Source organism: Prionailurus bengalensis, chromosome C1 (genome assembly GCF_016509475.1).
Source record: "Prionailurus bengalensis isolate Pbe53 chromosome C1, Fcat_Pben_1.1_paternal_pri, whole genome shotgun sequence".
Lineage (NCBI taxonomy): Eukaryota > Metazoa > Chordata > Mammalia > Carnivora > Felidae > Prionailurus > Prionailurus bengalensis.
Window position 1 is genome coordinate 97,520,795 of NC_057345.1, and position 18,934 is coordinate 97,539,728.

General features: G+C 38.2%; 1 protein-coding gene across 6 annotated transcripts in view; it reads right to left on the reverse strand.

The window, feature by feature from the left end:
• The window catches only part of PHTF1 (putative homeodomain transcription factor 1), a 91,056-nt gene that overhangs the window by 58,558 nt on the left and 13,564 nt on the right, over positions 1-18,934 (reverse strand). For 3 of the 6 annotated variants that reach the window (XR_006296712.1, XM_043575881.1, XM_043575883.1), the window contains exons 3-5: positions 11,159-11,188; positions 2,735-2,804; positions 1,877-2,035 (exon numbers count right to left, since the gene is read on the reverse strand). Coding sequence is in view for 5 of the 6 variants with exons in the window: in XM_043575881.1 (XP_043431816.1) it covers positions 1,877-2,035; positions 2,735-2,804; positions 11,159-11,188 (259 nt within the window). In the remaining variant the exon portion in view is untranslated. Of the gene's footprint in view, positions 1-1,546; positions 1,623-1,876; positions 2,036-2,734; positions 2,805-11,158; positions 11,189-18,934 lie in introns of all 6 variants that reach the window. The other 3 variants (XM_043575882.1, XM_043575884.1, XM_043575885.1) reach the window with 2 other exon arrangements.

The window sequence follows — 18,934 nt, forward strand, 5'->3', positions numbered from 1 at the left end:
AAGTTAATTCAAAAAAACTGACACAGATAAAATAAAAATCACCCCAAATCCTTCCACCCTAACCCAACCTTCACCTACTCTGTTCTAATTCATGTCTTTTTTGCTTAGGTATAACCATAGTATATACATGGTCCCCTTTCAGAAAGTATTCCTGGTAGGCAGTGGCCATATAGTGGTAAAGAGAATGTGCTGGGTCCCTGAATGTAGAAGAGAAACGTCAACATCAGGTAGTTGTGGAATACAGAAATTAAAATAGAGGGGCGCCTGGGTGGCTCAGTCGGTTAAGCGTCTGACTTCAGCTCAGGTCGTGATCTCGGTGAGTACTGACAGTTCAGACCCTGGAGCCTGCTTCGGATTCTGTGTCTTCCTCTCTCTCTCTCTGCCCCTCCCCTGCTCATGCTCTGTCTCTCTCTGTCTCAAAAATAAATAAAAACATTAAAAAATAAAAATAAATAAAAATAAAAAGAAATTCAAATAGATTCCTGGGGAATGGTAGGACTATTTAGAAGGTACATGGGGCACCTCCGTGGCTCAGTTGGTTGAGCGTCCGAGAATATGATCTCGAGGTTTGTGGGTTCTAGCCCCACGTCGGGCTTGGTGCTGACAGCTTGGAGCCTGAAGCCTGCTTCAGATTCTGTCTCCTTCTCTCTCTGCCCTCCCCCCTTGCACTTGTCTCTCTCAAAAATGAATAAGCATTAAAAAAAAAAAAAATTAGGGGCGCCTGGGTGGCTCAGTCGGTTAAGCGTCCGACTTCGGCTCAGGTCATGATCTCATGGTTTGTGAGTTCGAGCCCCACGTCAGGCTCTGTGCTGACAGCTCAGAGCCTGGAGCCCATTTCAGATTCTGTGTCTCCCTCTCTCTCTGCCCCTCCCCTGTTCATGCTCTGTCTCTCTGTCTCAAAAATAAATAAACGTTAAAAAAAAAAAAAAATTAGAAGGTACAGATAGGGCTGCCCTCTCTATGAAAGTTCCATCTGAGTTCAGATCCTAAAGATGAGAAAAAAGATAGCCTTCAAACAGAATGCAGAGTTCTGTATGAAGCACAGAAAAAGGGCCAGTATGCCTAGAGCAAGCAAGGAGGAGAGCAGTAAGACACACCTCTAAGAAGTCAGCAGGGTACAGACTACGTAGGGCACTGAAGCCGTGGTGAGGAGTCTGGATTTTTACTCCAAGGGCAATGAGAAATCTCAAAAGAGTTTTAGCCAGAAAAATGACATGATATGAATTCTACTGTAAATGATTTGTCTAGTTGCTGTAAAAATAATGGTTGGTAGAAAGAAGGCTCAGAGTAGACATTATTCCAGTGGTCTAGGCAAAGTAATGCTAGCGTCATGGACTATGATGAAAAAAAAAAAAAAATCCAGAGGTCCATTTTGGATAGGATTAGGTTCAAGATACCTGTTAAATCTCTATACAGAAATGCCTAAAAGCAGGCAGTTGGATTTATAAGTCTGAAGTTCAGCAGAGAGATCTGGCCTGGAGATATAAATTTGAGAATCACCAGTTGATCAGCTATTTTAAAGCAATGGGGCTTGACAAGAGTATCTAGAGAAGAGAATCCAGGATCCAATCTTGAGGTAATCCAATATTCAAAGGTCACACAGAAGAAAAGATTGAAAAGGCCTGGCCAGCAAGAAATTCAAGAGAAGAAAGAAATTCAAGAGAAGAGAGTTAGACAATCATGCTTGCTCTCTGTGAGCTAATAAATCGAAGACGATCCCCAAATGGTGTACATTCCTTCATTTCTTGGTACTTGAACTCTTGAAGGAAGGGTAAAACTAAAAACAGTAAGGTCTGCATTATCTAATAGCAAAAGCAGCAAAAAAACAAAACAAAACAAAAAAACCTGTCATAATTTATTCCCCCCCTCCAATTACCTTGCATGAGGTAAAGCAGTAGCAGCCAAACAAAGATTCTTAAAGAGGTAACCTGAATCCACCAATTGCTGAACAACGGGAAAAAGACAACTCGAACAAGCCCCTTTCGAGTCAGAGATGTCCATGGAATTTCAGGTTTGGCTTTGGCAAATGTTGAGCCTTTAAATATACAATAAAACAAAACATCAAACATTTACATATACTATAGTAATGCTTCCTTGTAACACTATATTAAAAACAGCTGAGAGTAAAAATCAACACATAACCAGTTCAGTTAAAAAGAATCCTCTCGGGGCACCTGGGTGGCTCAGTCGGTTGAGCGTCCGACTTCGGCTCAGGTCATGATCTCACGGTCTGTGAGTTCAAGCCCCGCGTCGGGCTCTGTGCTGACAGCTCAGAGCCTGGAGCCTGCTTCAGATTCTGTGTCTCCCTCTCTCTCTTCCCCTCCCCTGCTCATCCTCTGTCTCTGTCTCAAAAATAAATAAAAACATTTAAAAAAAACAATAATAAAAAAAATAAAAAGAATCCTCTCAGATGTTCATTAAATATAACTCCTTGCCTCAATCACTAGGACAGGAGCTCAAAATAAATCAGGCTTACATGAATGTTATACAGTATATTTTTCTCAATTACACAACAGCAATTTCCAAGTTCATCCCTTTTTTACCCTTATGGACACCATGTAATTTATATAGCTACACAGTACCAAAGCAAAGGGGAAAAAATCCTAAGGCCTGAATGAGGGAAGAATATTCCTTTTGGAGATTAAAGTACCATCACAAAGGGAAGAGAATATCTAGCACCACTATGAAATAATATAATAATATACATAAGAAATGAGCCAAAGTTGGAACTCACCTCTGATTAAGTCCACATCAATCAAGTCTGGTTTTATGTGACCCATCTTTTTTGGTTTGTTTTTGAAGCCCTAGAATAAAACAAAACAAAACAAAACCAGAGATAAGGCTAAAAAGCTCTTTTAAATACAAAAGGTAAACTCACATTTTTTTTTCTTTATATCTGACTCCCTTTTAACGGGGACACTTTAATCCTAATGTTCCTCAAAAGAACTTATCATTAATGTTTTAGTTTTTAGTTTATCAAGTAATGCAAAAAATATACTTTTACTACTTTTTAAAATGATCCAACAATAGGGCCACCTGGCTGGCTCAGGCGTACAGCATGTGACTCTTAATCTTGAGGTCTCAAGTTCAGGGCGCCTGGGTGGCGCAGTCGGTTAAGTGTCCGACTTCAGCCAGGTCACGATCTCGCGGTCCGTGAGTTCGAGCCCCGCGTCGGGCTCTGGGCTGATGGCTCGGAGCCTGGAGCCTGTTTCCGATTCTGTGTCTCCCTCTCTCTCTGCCCCTCCCCCGTTCATGCTCTGTCTCTCTCTGTCCCAAAAATAAATAAACGTTGAGGTCGCAAGTTCAAGCCCCACATTGGGTGTGGAGCCTAGTAATGTTTTTGTTTTTTTTTTTTTTTTAAAAAAAAAAAAAAAAAAGAAGAAAAGAAATTTTTTTAAATAAATAAAAAAAAAATCCAAAAATGCCAAAGGATCAGTAAGTACAAAATAGCAGCCCCCTCATTACCCCCTGCCCCTCGTCTCATCAAAAACAAATAACTTTCATCCTTTTTTTTTTTTTTAACTTTCTCTTGGTATTTACTTCCATACTTCTAAATAATATGTTTATACTGCCATTATTTCATTTATTGATTTGAAAAATATTTTACCAATTCCTAATACAGCATGTAAGAATTTAGTTCTCTTATACAGCTAATCCTCACATCCTAACTTCCACCCCTGAAACATATATTCTTACAATATAGTTATATTCATTTTTGATAAATCAGTAATCAATAGTTATAATATGCTCATCATGAAATACTATTCCCTGTAAGCCATATTTTATATTTTTATTCATGGTCGGTTAAAATATTTATCATTTTCAAATACTCAAATGCCAGAAAATTAATCAAAGTCTTTTATTTCTTAAAAAAAAAAAAAAAAAATTTTTTTTTTGGAAACACCCTTCCCAGAACCTTCTATCTTCATGTTGTAATCAGATTAGTTGCTCTCCAGGCCTGCTGCACAGCTGACTGTAATGCAGGACTTCTCACTCTCACTGACAACCCCCTTCACCTCTGCGGTGAATCTCTAGCTCCTACACCTGTCTTCCTGAAGCACATCCTTCACAAGCTTCCTGAGAAAGGGGTCACAGAAGATAACTTTTTTAATCCTTACATGTCTGAAAATGAATTCAGTCTATCCTTATGCCTAATTAAAGGTTACACTAGGTGTAGAATTAAAAGTTGTTAACAATTTTCCTTCAGGAATTAAGACATTGTTCTGTTTTCTAGCTTCCAGTGTTGCTATTGCAAACTCCAGTGCATTTCTGATTCCTGATCCTTTGAGCATGAATTGTTTCTTTCCTCTGAATCTCCACTTTATTCATGGTGTTCAGAAATTTCAGAATGATGTGCCTTGATAGGAGTCTTTTACATCTATTGTGCTGAAAATCCCTTCTATACGGAAATCAATGTCTTTCGGCTTTAAGGAAGTTTTCCTATAATTTATTTTTATATTTCTTCCCTCTAAGACTTAACTTTCTCTTCTATTTTCTACCTCTTTTGTCTTTTTATTCTGCTTTCCGGAAATTTCCTCAAATTTCTCTATTAAATTTTTCATTTTGACTCTTTGGGTTCATTCCTTTCTATTCTCTTTTACTTTGGGGATTTAGTCAAATATCTAATAATCATTGGCTGTTTCCTTATATACTAGAATGAGGTGCTGAAAACCTGATGGACTAAGTATTCTACTTCAAGGTTTATACCCAAGACAAATGTGTATGTATTTCACCAAATAATGTGTATAAAATGTTCATAGAAGAATTATTTGTAAGAGCCCCAAATTGGAAACTACCCATCAACAATCATATGTTGCCCATCAATAGCAGAATGGGTAATTGTAGTGTTGTGCTAAAGAAACTATAATTATACAACGACATGAATGAATCTCACAAACATAACACTGAACAGAACACATTAGATTAAAAAATGTATGTACTGTATAATTTCATTTATATAAAGTTCAAAAAGGTAAAATTAATCTATAGCACTAGCAGTTGGGATACTGGTCTACCTCTGCTGGTAGCAGTGACTGGAACAGTATGTGAGGGAAGCTTCTATGGTACTGCTAATTAACCATCTCTTGATCTTAGTGCTTGTTACACGGTTATGTTCAGTTTGTGGAAATTCCTCAATCTGTACATTGAAAATTCTGTTATATACATATAAGTATATCCATATTTCCTGAACACGTTTTACTTCAACAGAAATTTTTTTTAAATATAATTTATTGTCAAGTTAGCTAATATACGGTGTATACAGTGTGCTCTTGGCTTTGGGAACAGATTCCCATGATTCATTGCTTACATACAACACCCAGTGCTCATCCCAACAAGTGCCCTCCTCAATGCCCATCAACCGTTTTCCCCTCTCCCCAGCACCCCCAATCAACCCTCAGTTTGTTCTCTTATGTTCTCTTTGTTCTCTTATAAGAGTCTCTTGTGATTTGCTTCCCTCTCTGTTTGAAACTATTTTTTCCCTTTCCCTTCCCCCATGGTCTTCTGTTAAGTTTCTCCAGTTCCACATATGAGTGAATATATATGATATCTTTCTCTGCCTAATTTATTTCACTTAGCCTAATACCCTCCAGTTCCATCCACATTTCTGCAAATGGCAAGATTTCATTCTTTCTCATTGCCATGTAGTATTCCACTATATATATAAACCACATCTTCTTTATCCATTCATCAGTTGATGGACATTTAGGCTCTTTCCATAATTTGGCTATTGTTGACAGTGCTGCTGTAAACATTAGGGTACATGTGCCCCTATGAATCAGCATTCCTGTATCCTTTGGATAAATTCCTAGTACTGCTATTGTTGGGTCATAAGGTAGTTCTATTTTTAATTCTTTGAGGAACCTCCATTCTGTTTTCCAGAGCAGTTGCACCAGTTTGCATTCCCACCAACAGTGCAAGAGGGTTCCCGTTTCTCCACATCCTCGCCAACATCTGTTGTTTCCTGGGTTGTTAATTTTAGCCACTCTGACCGGTGTGAAGTGGTATCTCAATGTGGTTTTGATTTGTATTTCCCTGATGAGCAATGTTGAGCATCTTTTCATGTATCTGTTGGGCATCTGGATGTCTTCTTTGGAAAGTGTCTATACATGTCGTCTGCCCATTTCTTCACCGGATTGTTTTTCAGGTACTGAGTTTGGTAAACTCTTTATAGATTTTGGATACTAACTCTTTATCCGATATGTCTAGAAATTCTTTAAAACTTATTGGAAGCTCTGTGTATATGAGCATAGCTTATAGATTTGGGGTTTCACTTCAGTGTAATCAACCAGCTAGAGGGAATCACCAAATGTCCATATCTGGAGGGATAGGAAGGCTACAGATTTCTGTGGTGGAAGTTCTGAGATTAAACCAAGGTTGGGGGGTGGGGGTCACAATTCTGGTTTTAGTATGATTCTTCCCTGCTCTTCGCTGTCCACAGACCCTCTCCAATGAATTTTCTCAGAATACCAGTGGTCTCCTTCATAAGGGGCACTGTTGCCTGTCTTTAAGGGATTCATGAGAAGACTGGAGGTCCAACCTCTCTGTATTCAAAGGTCATTTAATCCCCTATTTTTAGCCCTGTGGCTCACCTCTGCCTCACATAGAACCTTGGTGCATTCAAGTCCTAAGCCTCTCTGGGGAGTTTTGCAGGCCAACTGGCATTCTCCTATGCTCTCCTGACACTCTCTTCCATTCATTTTTTATCTTCCAAATATGTGTAGATTTCTCATTTGCTGAGACATTCCTCCTCAATCTTTTTCCTTGACTTTGGGGAGGTACCCATTCTATACAACCCCTTTATGGATTCCTTTCATGTAACTTAGTGGTGATTCAGAAGGGAGAGATTATAAATGTGTATGGCTAATCTACCACATTTAACCAAAAATCTAGTCCTAAACTTTTTTTCAGGGCATGAAGAAAGAATCCTCTCAGGGCCTTTATCATCTACCACCTCAAATTAAAGCAGCTTAATTTGTGATGTTATTAGACATATATTCATTTCTCCTAAAACATAAAAATGCATGGACTTTTATAGAGTACTTGCTACATCTCCAAGTTTCTAATGTTTCTTAAATTAATCATTATTGCTCCAAAGGGATGGCATTTACTCAATTTTATTAACATATATAGACAACAGTTTTTTACAGGAAAAACTCAGGGCTTAAAAATCCTAATAACCTTGCTGTATATTATGAATCAAAAGTAAGTTTGTGAATTATCTTTTGTGTTTTAAACTCCTGGTTTGCCTAAAAGTTTTATTTCACTACTTCAAAACTTTTAAAAGATGGATTTTAATTTTATAATCATCATATATAAATGCTAAACAAGTTTTAAAAATTAGGTATTTAACCTTTAAAATTAAAGTAAAAATTAAAGGTTACAGCCATTTGCTATTTCCCAATTTTAGACACTGAGCCAGTATTGATCTTCAGCTCTGTTTAACCAAATAAATGTAGTCATCTTTTGGGGGGGGATGCAATGTTTCTAGCTTTTTTAAATTAATTAATTTATTTTTTTTTCTCCGTTTTTATTTATTTTGGGGACAGAGAGAGACAGAGCATGAACAGGGGAGGGGCAGAGAGAGAGGGAGACACAGAATTGGAAACAGGCTCCAGGCTCCGAGCCATCAGCCCAGAGCCTGACGCGGGGCTCGAACTCACGGACCACGAGATCGTGACCTGGCTGAAGTCGGACGCTTAACCGACGGCGCCACCCAGGCGCCCCTATTTATTTATTTTTAATTTACATCCAAGCTAGTTAGCATATGGTGCAATAATGATTTCGGGAGTAGAATCCAGTGATTCATCCCCTACATTTAACACCCAGTGTTCATCCCAACAAGTGTCCTCCTTAATGCCCCTTGCCCATTTAGCCCATGCCCCCACCCACAACCCCTCTAGCAACCCTCAGTTTGTTCTCCATATTTAAGAGTCTCTCATGTTTTGTCCCCCTCCTGTTTTTGTATTATTTTTGCTTCCCTTCCCTATGTTCATCTGTTTTGTACCTTTAATTCCACATGAGTGAAATCACATGGTATCTGCCTTTCTCTGACTTATTATGGTTAGGTTAATACCCTCTAGTTCCATCCACCCAAACAAGTGGATCCTATGTTTCTATATAGTTCAACTACAAACTATAGATTTTACAGAAGAATGTTCTAAAACCTTAAATGTAATGAAATTAAATCTTGGAAGAAATCAAATTTTGAAAATTAGACATTTCAGAGAAACAATCCTTTAAAAAACACATGCACTAATTTTTGAAATCTACATAATGTCCATGGGAATAATAATTATCTTGGCTATATTCAAAAGCAGAGATTAAAATTTCAAAAGTAAAAACATCACTGCATTGTATTCTAACGGCCAAAGACCCTGTGGACATTTGCATCAGTACAATTACAACTAAAGAAGCTTTAAGTGCCTTAACTTTAGAGGCAAATTAATTTTTCTGCTTCCTTTGCTTTTTAGACTTTTCACCTTTAACATTATAGAATTAGAGTTAATATTAACTGGAGGCAATTACCAAACTACGAAAACCTCCCTTAGCAACAGAAATACATTCATTCGTTCACTTAGTCAACAAATATTCAACATGTGCCTTTATGTGCCAGATACTCCACCTGAGCTAGCTATACAGCAACAAGTCAAAACACAGCTCTATCTTCAAAAAGTGTACACTATAGAATTAGACGATAAAGCCAACGTATGAGGGTTGCTCAGGAAGATGCCCCCTGAACCTCCCTTACCATTTTTTCTGTCCTAAAGGGAGAGAAGTCATTAATAAACTTATGACCCCTGTTCTTGAGAGACATGAGAAAGCCACCACAATCCTCTGTACTTGTTTATGCAGAGGAAGAATAAAAAAACACATGCCATGCTTTTAGGATTTTTCTGCTTTATCCTACACATTCCATAGTATAGGATTTTTCTGCTTTATCCTACACATTCCATAGTATAATACAGTGAGAGGAAACATGCACCAAGCTCTATTCTAAGCACTTTACATATACTTACATTAACTTGTTTAACTCATTTAATCCTCAGAACTGTCTGAGATAGGTACCTCTGATTACCCTTGCTTTACTGAGGAGGAGACCAGGCACAGAGATTCTACCCCAGTCATTTTCCTTCCAAACCACTACATATCCTGCCCCTCATTAACTGGTACAAAATGCATTCCAAATCAATGTAGGGAGAGGATCTTTTGAGATCAAGCGAGGCTGCTTGCCTCTGGAAGGTTCAGTGGGATTAAGCTCTGGGAGATGTGAGTGAATTTCCTTAGTGGACACCATCTCTACCCTAAGAACCTGGGAGAAAGATCGCAGGAGAGAAGGAGTCAGCCCTGCCCTAGTTGCCAGAAAGGTGCTCTGGAAATTCTCTGCCCAGCCCCTGCTACAGCCTCTCCACCCGCTGCCCCCGACATAACTGTGCAACCCCGCCAAGGATCAGAACCACCTGACCAGTGGAGCTCCTCCTTTTAGGCAGAGGGACAGAAGTACTGGAGGCATTGCTGCAATATTGTTGGACCATAATGTATTCAACAGGAAAAAAAAGACAAGTGGAAACCCGATAACACATCTCCATCTTTTAGTGTGTTAAAATTTCCATCTTGTTGCCCGTGAGAGAATCAAATTACTTTATAGTCAGGCACAGAAGGAAGTCCCCCGATTTAAGGGCAGATGATGAACAACGAAACAACGACAAGGGCCGCTCAGTCAGATTTAGAAGTCAAAGAAAGATTTCCAAAAGAAAGTAATATCTGACCTGAGACCTAAGGATGTGTGAGACTTTGGAAAGACAGACAAGGGGCATAGCACAAGGGAGAATAAAGGTAAGCATAAGAGAAGACCCAGAAATAAGAGATAGCATGACAAAAACTTAGGAAAGTTCAAGAAAGCCAAAGGAGAGTGGAAGTGAAAAGGGGTAAAGGTAAGGTGAGACAGAAGCAGGAAAGGTAAGAACCCAGGCTGTGAAGATTATAACTTGTTAAGAGTGTGTATGTATTTTATAAGGGTACCAGGAAGTCAGGAAACAGCTTTAAATAGGAGAAAAACAATACCATTTATGTTAAAAACAGGAACAAAGTAACCAGATGGTTTCAGTGATGTGAGGGCTGAGGAGACACTGGGCAGAGAGAACAGTTTAAAAAAAAAAAAAAAAAAAAAAAAGCTGTTCCAGTAATTGAGATGAAGAGTGGATAAACTATCTGTAAAAGGCCAGACTGCATTGTAGGCCTTGCAGACTCCACCATTTCTGTGGCGACTACTGACCTCAGCCACAATTGCACTACAGCTGACCAAGGCACAGACAATAAATATGTAAAACACAGAGGTCCGCAGTGCAGTGCTCCCGCGGATTTGGCCTGCAGGCAGCAGCGTGCAGACAGAGGAGTGCAAACAGATCAGTCCAGGGAATTAGAAACATAAATTGGGAAAAGTATTCATCGTCAAAAGTTTTAGAAGACAGAATCCAGAGGTCTTGGTAATCGAAAATGTGGGGTCAGTGGGAAGACGAAGCCACAGAAGAATTCAAACCCCAGCTTTGGCACTCCGGCTTCTCACAGGATGGAGAAGGCATGAGAAAGGACAGGACTGGGTCAAAGGAAGGAAGGTCACATTCTGCTCACACCCCACTCGCCAAGCTGGAAATCTGTGGGGCAGGGAAGGATTCTCCTCCCACAGGAAGGCACTGCAAGTCCCATGACAATAGGTGGAGACATAACAATGTTCTTACAGGTAGGGAACTGAATAATTAGGAAAACAAAGATAAGATAATACACATTTAAGTCTAGTGAACTCCAAAGTTCATGCCTAAATGTTGATGAGATTTGAGGGGTTTTGCTACTGGTATAAATAAAAGACAATGGCATATTCATAACCATTCATATACCTCTATGTCTATCAAACTATCCATTTATCTTAAATGTATTACATATATACAGCTATCTTATTACCCAAGGAAGTTCATTTTCTCTTTTTTGGACAGGAAATTCTTCTAAATTAAATCTTTACTGCAATACTTATATGACGAGGCTAATAACAAAAAAATACCCTTCCTTACCCCTAAGTCCTAATTCCTCATTATTCTTTCTTATTTCTAAATAAGATGTGTACAGCGCTTTCATCGACTTTAGGTACTATCCATTCATTTCTTACCATTGTAGATGAGGGGACAGCTTTCTTAGCCTGTAAAGCGAGAATAATACATCTACTTCTATAGGATTGCAGTAAGGAAAGATTAGGAGTGTGTAGGTGCTTAGGATAATGCCAGGCACATACTACACGCTAGGTATTAATGATGATTATTGTACCTCCGAACACACATACCCATGCCCTCGCAAACTATAGTTTCCCCCCAGATACAGTTTTACCCCAGTTTTAATTAAATCAGTGATTGATGTTTAGAGTGATATGATTACATAAATATTGTTACCGGCTAAGCCAAGTAATCAATGATGACATCTCTTTTCTTAGAAATTTTGTTTGTCCTATAATTGTAACTGCCTCATTTTTTTTCTTTTTCCCCCTACTTTAACTGAGGTATAATGGACAAAAATTGTATATATTTAAGGTGTACAATGTGACATTTCCATATACATTGACATTGTGAATCAAGCTAATCAACATATCCAATCACCTCACATAGTTGCCATTTTTTTTTTGTATGCTAGGAATGCTTGATTTCCAATTCAAGTATATAATACAGTATTATTAACTATAGTCATCATGCTGTACGTTAGCTCTCTGGAACTTATTTACCTTATGAGTAAAAGTTTGTACCTTCTGACCAACATCTCTCCATTTCCTCTATCTCTTAACACCTGGTGACTATTCTACTCTGTTTCTATGAGTCTAACTTGTTTACATTCCACATGTGAGATTGTGCAGTATTTGCTTTCTGTGTTTGGCCTGTTTCGCTTTGCATAATGCTTTTCAGGTTCATCCATGTTACTGCAAATGGCAGGATTTCCTTTTTTTTTTTTTTTTTAAGATTGAGTAATATTCCATTATACACACACATACAAATACATAACACATTTTCCTTATCAATTCATCCATCAATGAACACTTAGGTTGTTTTCATAGCTTGGCTACTATGAATAATACAATGAACATGGGGGTGCAGAGATCTCTTCAAGATAGTGATTTTATTTCCTGTGGACAAATACCCTGAAAAGGGATATCTGGATCAAATGGTAGTTCTATTTTTAATTTTTTGAAAAGCCTCCATAACGTTTTCCATAATGGCTATACCAATTTACATTCCCACCAACAGTACATAAAAGTTACCTATTCTCTACATTCTCACCAACACTTAACTATTTTTTGACTTTATTTTTTTTTAAGGTTACTTATTTATTTTGAGAGATACAGAGAGGGGGGAGGGGCAGAGAGAGAGAGAGAGAGGGAGAGGGGGAAAGAATTCCAAGCAGGCTTTGTACTATCAGCGCAGAACCCGGTGCAGGGCTTGAACTCATGAACCATGCATGAGATCATGACCTGAACGAAAACCAAGAGTCAGATGCTTAACCGACTGAGCTACCCAGGCATCCCTTTTTTGACTTTCTGATAAGAGTCAACCTGGCAGGTAGGAGGTGATATCTCATTGTGGGTTTGATTTACATTTGCCTGATGACTCGTGATGCTAAACACCTTTTCATAAAGCCATTGGTAAATATATCTTCTTTGGAAAAATATCTGTTCAGGTCCTTTGTCTGTTTTTAATTGCATTACTTGTTTCTAACTATTGAGTTGTAGGAGTTCCTCTTATATTTTGAATATTAACCCCTTATCAGATACATGGTTTACAAATATTTTCTCCCATTCCACAGGTTGCCTTTATGCTTTGTTGATTGCTTCCTTTGCTAGGCAAAAACATTTTAGTTTGATGTAGTCCTACCTGTTACTTTTGCTTTTGTTGCCTGTATTTTTGTTGTCAAATCCAAAAAACTCATTGCCAAGACCAATGTCAAGGAAGTTTTCCCCTGCTTTCTTCTAGAAGTTATAAAGACTTACATTTAAGTCTCTAATTCATCTTGAGTTGATTTTTATATATGGTATAAAATAAAGGTCCAATATCATTCTTCTGCATTCTTCTGCATGGATATACCTATCCAGCATATCCAGCTGTTTCCCAACATCATTTATTGAAGAGACTCCTTTTCCCATTGTATATTTTTAGCACCTTCGCCAAAGATTAGTTGACTATGTACACATGGTTTTATTTCTGAGGTCTCTCTTTTGTCCCATTTATTCAGGTGTCTTTTATGCCAGTATCATAGTGTTTTGATTACTACAGCTTTGTAATAAAACTTGAAATCAGAAAGTGTGATGCCTCCAGCTTTGCTCTTAATTAATGCCTGTTTTAGCTATTTGGAGTTCCATATGAATCTTAGGCTTGTTTTTTCTGCATCTGCAAAAAACGCCATGAGAATTTTGATAGATTGTTTTTAATCGGTAGATCCCTTTGGGTAATACGGACATTTTAACAATATTAATTCTTCCAATCCATGAACATGAGATATCTTTCCATTTATTTGTGTCTTCTTCAGTGTCTTTCATCAATGTTTCATAGTTTTCAGTGTATAGATCTTTCACCTCTATGGTTAAATGTATTCCTAAATATTTTATTCTTTTGATGCTATTGTAAATGGAATTGTTTTCTTAATTTCTTTTTGAATACTTCACTGTTAATTTATAAAATTTTTCATTTTCATTGTTTCATTTCATTTGATTTCTTCTTTGACCTATCAGTTGATCAAGAGTACACTGTTTAATTTCCACATATTTGTGAATCTTCTAGTTTTCCTCCTGTTATTGATTTCTAATTTAATACCACTGTGGTCAGAAAAGGTACTTGAAATATATTCAATCTTCTTAAATTTGTTAAGACTTGTTTTATGACCTAATGTATGATCTATCCTGGGGAAGTTTCCATGTGTGCTTGAGGAGAATGTGCACTGCTGCTGCTGTTGGACAGAATGTTCTTTCGACGTCTATTAGTTCTATACGGTCTATTCAAGTCCGATGTTTCCTTGCTGATTTTTTTCTCTGGATGATATATCCATTGCTGAAAGTAGGGTACTGAAGCTCCCAATGATCACTGTATCATTGTCTATTTCTCCCTTTCAGTCTATTTATATTTGCTTTATATATATGGGTGCTCCTACATTGGGTGCATCAATATTTACAAATGGTATATTCTCATTGTGTTTTTTTCGTTTTGATTGTTCTTAGTATAGAGAAATGCAACAGATTTCTATGTATTGATTTTGTATCCTGCAACTTTATTGAATTCATTTATTATCATTGTCTTTGGTGGAATCTTTAGGGTTTTCTAAATATGATATAATATCATCAGCAAAAAGTAACAGTTTTACTTCTTCCTTTCTGATTTGGATGCCTTGTATTTCTTTTTCTTGCCTAATTGTTCCGGCTGGGACTTCCAATACTATGTTGAGTAAAAGTGAAAAAAATGGGCATCCGGTCTTGTTCCTTTTTTTTTTTTTTTTTTTTTTTTTTAATTTTTTTTTTTTTTTTTTCTTTTTCAACGTTTATTTATTTTTGGGACAGAGAGAGACAGAGCATGAAAGGGGGAGGGGCAGAGAGAGAGGGAGACACAGAATCGGAAACAGGCTCCAGGCTCTGAGCCATCAGCCCAGAGCCTGATGCGGGGCTCGAACTCACGGACCGCGAGATCGTGACCTGGCTGAAGTCGGACGCTTAACCGACTGCGCCACCCAGGCGCCCCTCTTGTTCCTGATCTTAGAGGAAAAGCTTCCAGCTCTTCACCATTGAGAATAATGTTAGCTGTGGGCTGTGAGATCTTGCCTTTTGCAACAACACGGATGGACCTTAGGGCATTATGCTAAGTGAAATAAGTCAGAGAAAGACAAATAACTTATGATCTATCTTAAATGTGGAATCTAAAAAAAACAAAACATGGGCGCCTGGGTGGCTCAGTTGGTTAAGCGTCCGACTTCAGCTCAGGTCATGATCTCATGGGGGTTTGTGAGTTTAAGCCCCACGTCAGGCTCTGTGCTGACAGCTCAGAGCCTGGAGGCTGCTTTAGATTCTGTCTCCCTTTCTGCCCATCCCTGGCTTGCACTCTCCCAAAAACAATTAAACATTTTTTTTTAATTTTTTTAAATAAAAATAAGTAAATACAAATGAATAAATAAACAAAACAATACAAACAAACCAAGCTCATAGATACACAAAACAGATTGGTGGTTGCAAGAGCTGGGGGTAAGGATGAGAGAAATGGGTTAACTGGATTTTTCTATTAGTTTAAATAAATGGAATAAAAATTAAAGGTAATGAGGAAACACTGGCCTCAAAAGACACATTAGATACGATGGACTTAACAGATATGTGCAGGACATCCCATCCACAAGCAACAAAATACACATTATCCAGTGTACATAAAAAATTCTCCAGGATAGATCATATTAGGCCACAAGACAAGTCTAATAAAATTTAAGAAGAATGAAATTATGTATGTGGAGATTAAACAACGTGCTAATAACCAATGAGTCAAAGAAGAAGTCAAAAGAGATATTTAAAACTTTGAGAACAAATGAAAATAAAAATACAACATACCAAAACTTAGGGGATGAAACAAAAGCAATCCTAAGAGGGAAGTTCATAGTAATAAATGCCAGTCTATATTAGTAAAGAACCCTAACAAATTAACAACACTTTAACTTTACATCTCAAGAAACTAGAAAAGAGGAACAAGCAAGCTCAAAGTTAGTAGAAGGAAACAGCAAATATCAGAGCAGAAATAAATGAAATAGAGACTAAAATGATAACAGAGAAGATCAATAAACACAGAGCTAGTTTCTTTTAAAAGATAAACAAAATAAACCTTCAGCTAAGCTAGACTTACCAAGGTGGGGGCAGGGGTGAGAGGACTCAAATAAACAGAACCAGAAATGAAAGAGGAGATGTTACAACAGATACCATAAGAAAAAAGGATCAAAAACAAAAACAAACAAACAAAAAAAACATGAACAATTATATGCCAACAAATTGGGCAGCCTAAAAGGATAAACTCCTAGAAACACAACCTCCCAAAACTGAATCAGGAAGAAATAGAAAATTTGAACAGACTGATTAACAGTAAGGAGACTGAATCAGTAATCAAAATCCTCCCAGTCAAAAAAAATTCCTGTAGGGGCACCGGGGTGGCTTGGTCAGTTGAGCATCCGACTCTTGGTTTCGGCTCAAGTCATGATCTCACAGTTCATGAGTTCAAGCCCCACATCAGGCTCTACGCTGATGGCATGGAGCCTGCTTGGGATTCTCTCTCTCTCCCTCTCTCTGCCCTTCCCCTACTCATGCTCTCTCTCTCTCTCAAAATAAATAAACTTAAAAAATATTATACATTAAAAAAAAATTTCTGTACCAGATGGCTTCACTAGTAAATTCTACCTACCAAACATTCAAAGAATTAATACCAATCCTTCTCAAACTCTTTCAAAAATTAGAAGAGGTGGGAATGCTTCCAAACTCATTTTATGAGGCCAGCATTACCGTAATACTAACACCAGACAAGGACACTACAAGAAAATAATAGGCCAATATCCCTGATAAACACAGATACAAAAATTCTCAGAAAAAATATTAGCAAACTGAATTCAACAATAAATCAAAAGGATCATACACCACAACCAAGTGGGATTTATTCCAGGGATGCAAGGATGGTTCAACATCCACAAATCAATGTAATATAGGACATTGACAAAATTAAAGATCAAAATGATACTATCACCTCAACAGATGCAAAAAAAAAAAAAGCATCTGACAAAATTCAACATCCATTTATGATAAAAACTCTCAACAAAGTGGGTATAGAGGGAATGAACCTCAACATAATAAAGGCCATATATGGCAAGCCTCATTTTCTCACTCACTTTATTTTCTGCATACACATTACTAATTCATCTTGAAACTCCCTATAAGTGTTACAAATCTGCTCCAAATATGCTAAAACACAACAAATACCAGTTTCTTTCTTTCCCCCTCGAAGATGTATCACAGTTTTCTGTCCTCTTGCTTCTTTCTGGTCTCATTGCTTTCTAGGCCTGATATAAACTGCCATCCTGGGACACCTCTTAATTATCCTGGAATTCCCTTAACCTCTCTCTGTGCTGGCTATCCTGTTTCCTGGTACTATGGATTCCCCTTTTATGGGTTACTCATTTCATTCTAATACACTACATGTCTTCCCATGCTTTCTGAAAGGGGACATAAGGTTTTGAAACTCTGAAGACCTGAATATATCTTCATGTGGTGCCTTATACTTGGTTAATAAACTGAGCATAAAAACCCCCATAGTATGGGGTTCAAAGCGCATCCAGGTTGTTGTACACATCCACACCAGGAAGGTGATGCACCCCAACTCCACAGGGACAGAAGCTCCTATGCTCTGGATCCTCCCAGACCTTGCCCTCTGTATCTCTTTATCTGGCTGTTCATCTGCATCCGTTATGATATCCTTTAGTAAACTTGTGAATCTAAGTAAGTGTTTCTGAGTTCTGTAAGCCACCCTAGCAAATTAATCAAACCTGAGGAGCAGATCATGGGAACCTGATTTGTAGCCAAGTAGGACAGAAAGTTGTGGGGAACCTGGGGACCTACTACTTACGACTGGTATCCAAAGTGGGACTGAGCCTTTAATGTGTGGGAGCTGACACTATCTCTAAGTAGACAGTGTCAGAGCTGAGTTAAATTGTAGGACTCCTGGGTGGTTTCAGGGAGAAGTGCATGGTGTTGGGGAAAACTTCCACATGGTTGGTGACACAGCAAAGTGTTTGGTGTGAGAATAGTAAAAGGGACTCACAGGAGAAACAAGGTAGACTTTAATTAAGTTCTGAAATATGATACTGCTCCTTAGTAAAGGTGTTAATCACTCAAAAGATCCTTTCAGCAACATAAGAAAGTCCATCTATGACAAACCCACAGCTCATATCATATCAGCAGTAAAAAGCTGAAAGCTTTCCTTCTAAGATCAGGAACAAGACAAGGATGTCCCCTCTCACCACTTTTATTCAACACTGTACTGACTGGACCCCCTAGCTGTGGCAATCAGACAAGAAAAAGAAATAAAAGGCATCCAAATTGGTAAGGAAGGAGTAAAACCATCCTTATTTGAAGATTACATAATAGGGGCGCCTGGGTGGCGCCGTCGGTTAAGCGTCCGACTTCAGCCAGGTCACGATCTCGCGGTCCATGAGTTCGAGCCCCGCGTCAGGCTTTGGGCTGATGGCTCAGAGCCTGGAGCCTGTTTCCGATTCTGTGTCTCCCTCTCTCTCTGCCCCTCCCCTGTTCATGCTCTGTCTCTCTCTGTCCCAAAAATAAATAAACGTTGAAAAAAAAAATTTTTTTTTAATTAAAAAAAAAAATGAAGATTACATAATATTATATCTAGAAAATCCTAGACTCTGCCCAAAACTATTAGAATAAATGAATTCAGTAAAGTTGTAGGGCATAAAGTTAACATACAAAAATTTGTTGCATTTCTCTCTACCAATAACTGCTACAGAAAGAGAAATTTTAAAACAAACTCACTGTTGATTTCATCAAAAAGAATAAAATACCTAGGAACAAATTTAACCAAGGAGGTGAAAGACCTGTATTCAAAAACTTTTAAGCCACTGATTAAAGAAACTGAGGATGACACAAATAAATGAACAGATATGCCATGGCTCACGAATTGGGATAGTACTGTTAAGATGTCCGTACTATCCAAAGCAATCTATGGATTCAGGGCAATCCCAATCAAAATAGCAATAGCAGGGGCGCCTGGTGGCGCAGTCGGTTAAGCGTCCGACTTCAGCCAGGTCACGATCTCACGGTCCGGGAGTTCGAGCCCCGCGTCAGGCTCTGGGCTGATGGCTCAGAGCCTGGAGCCTGTTTCCGATTCTG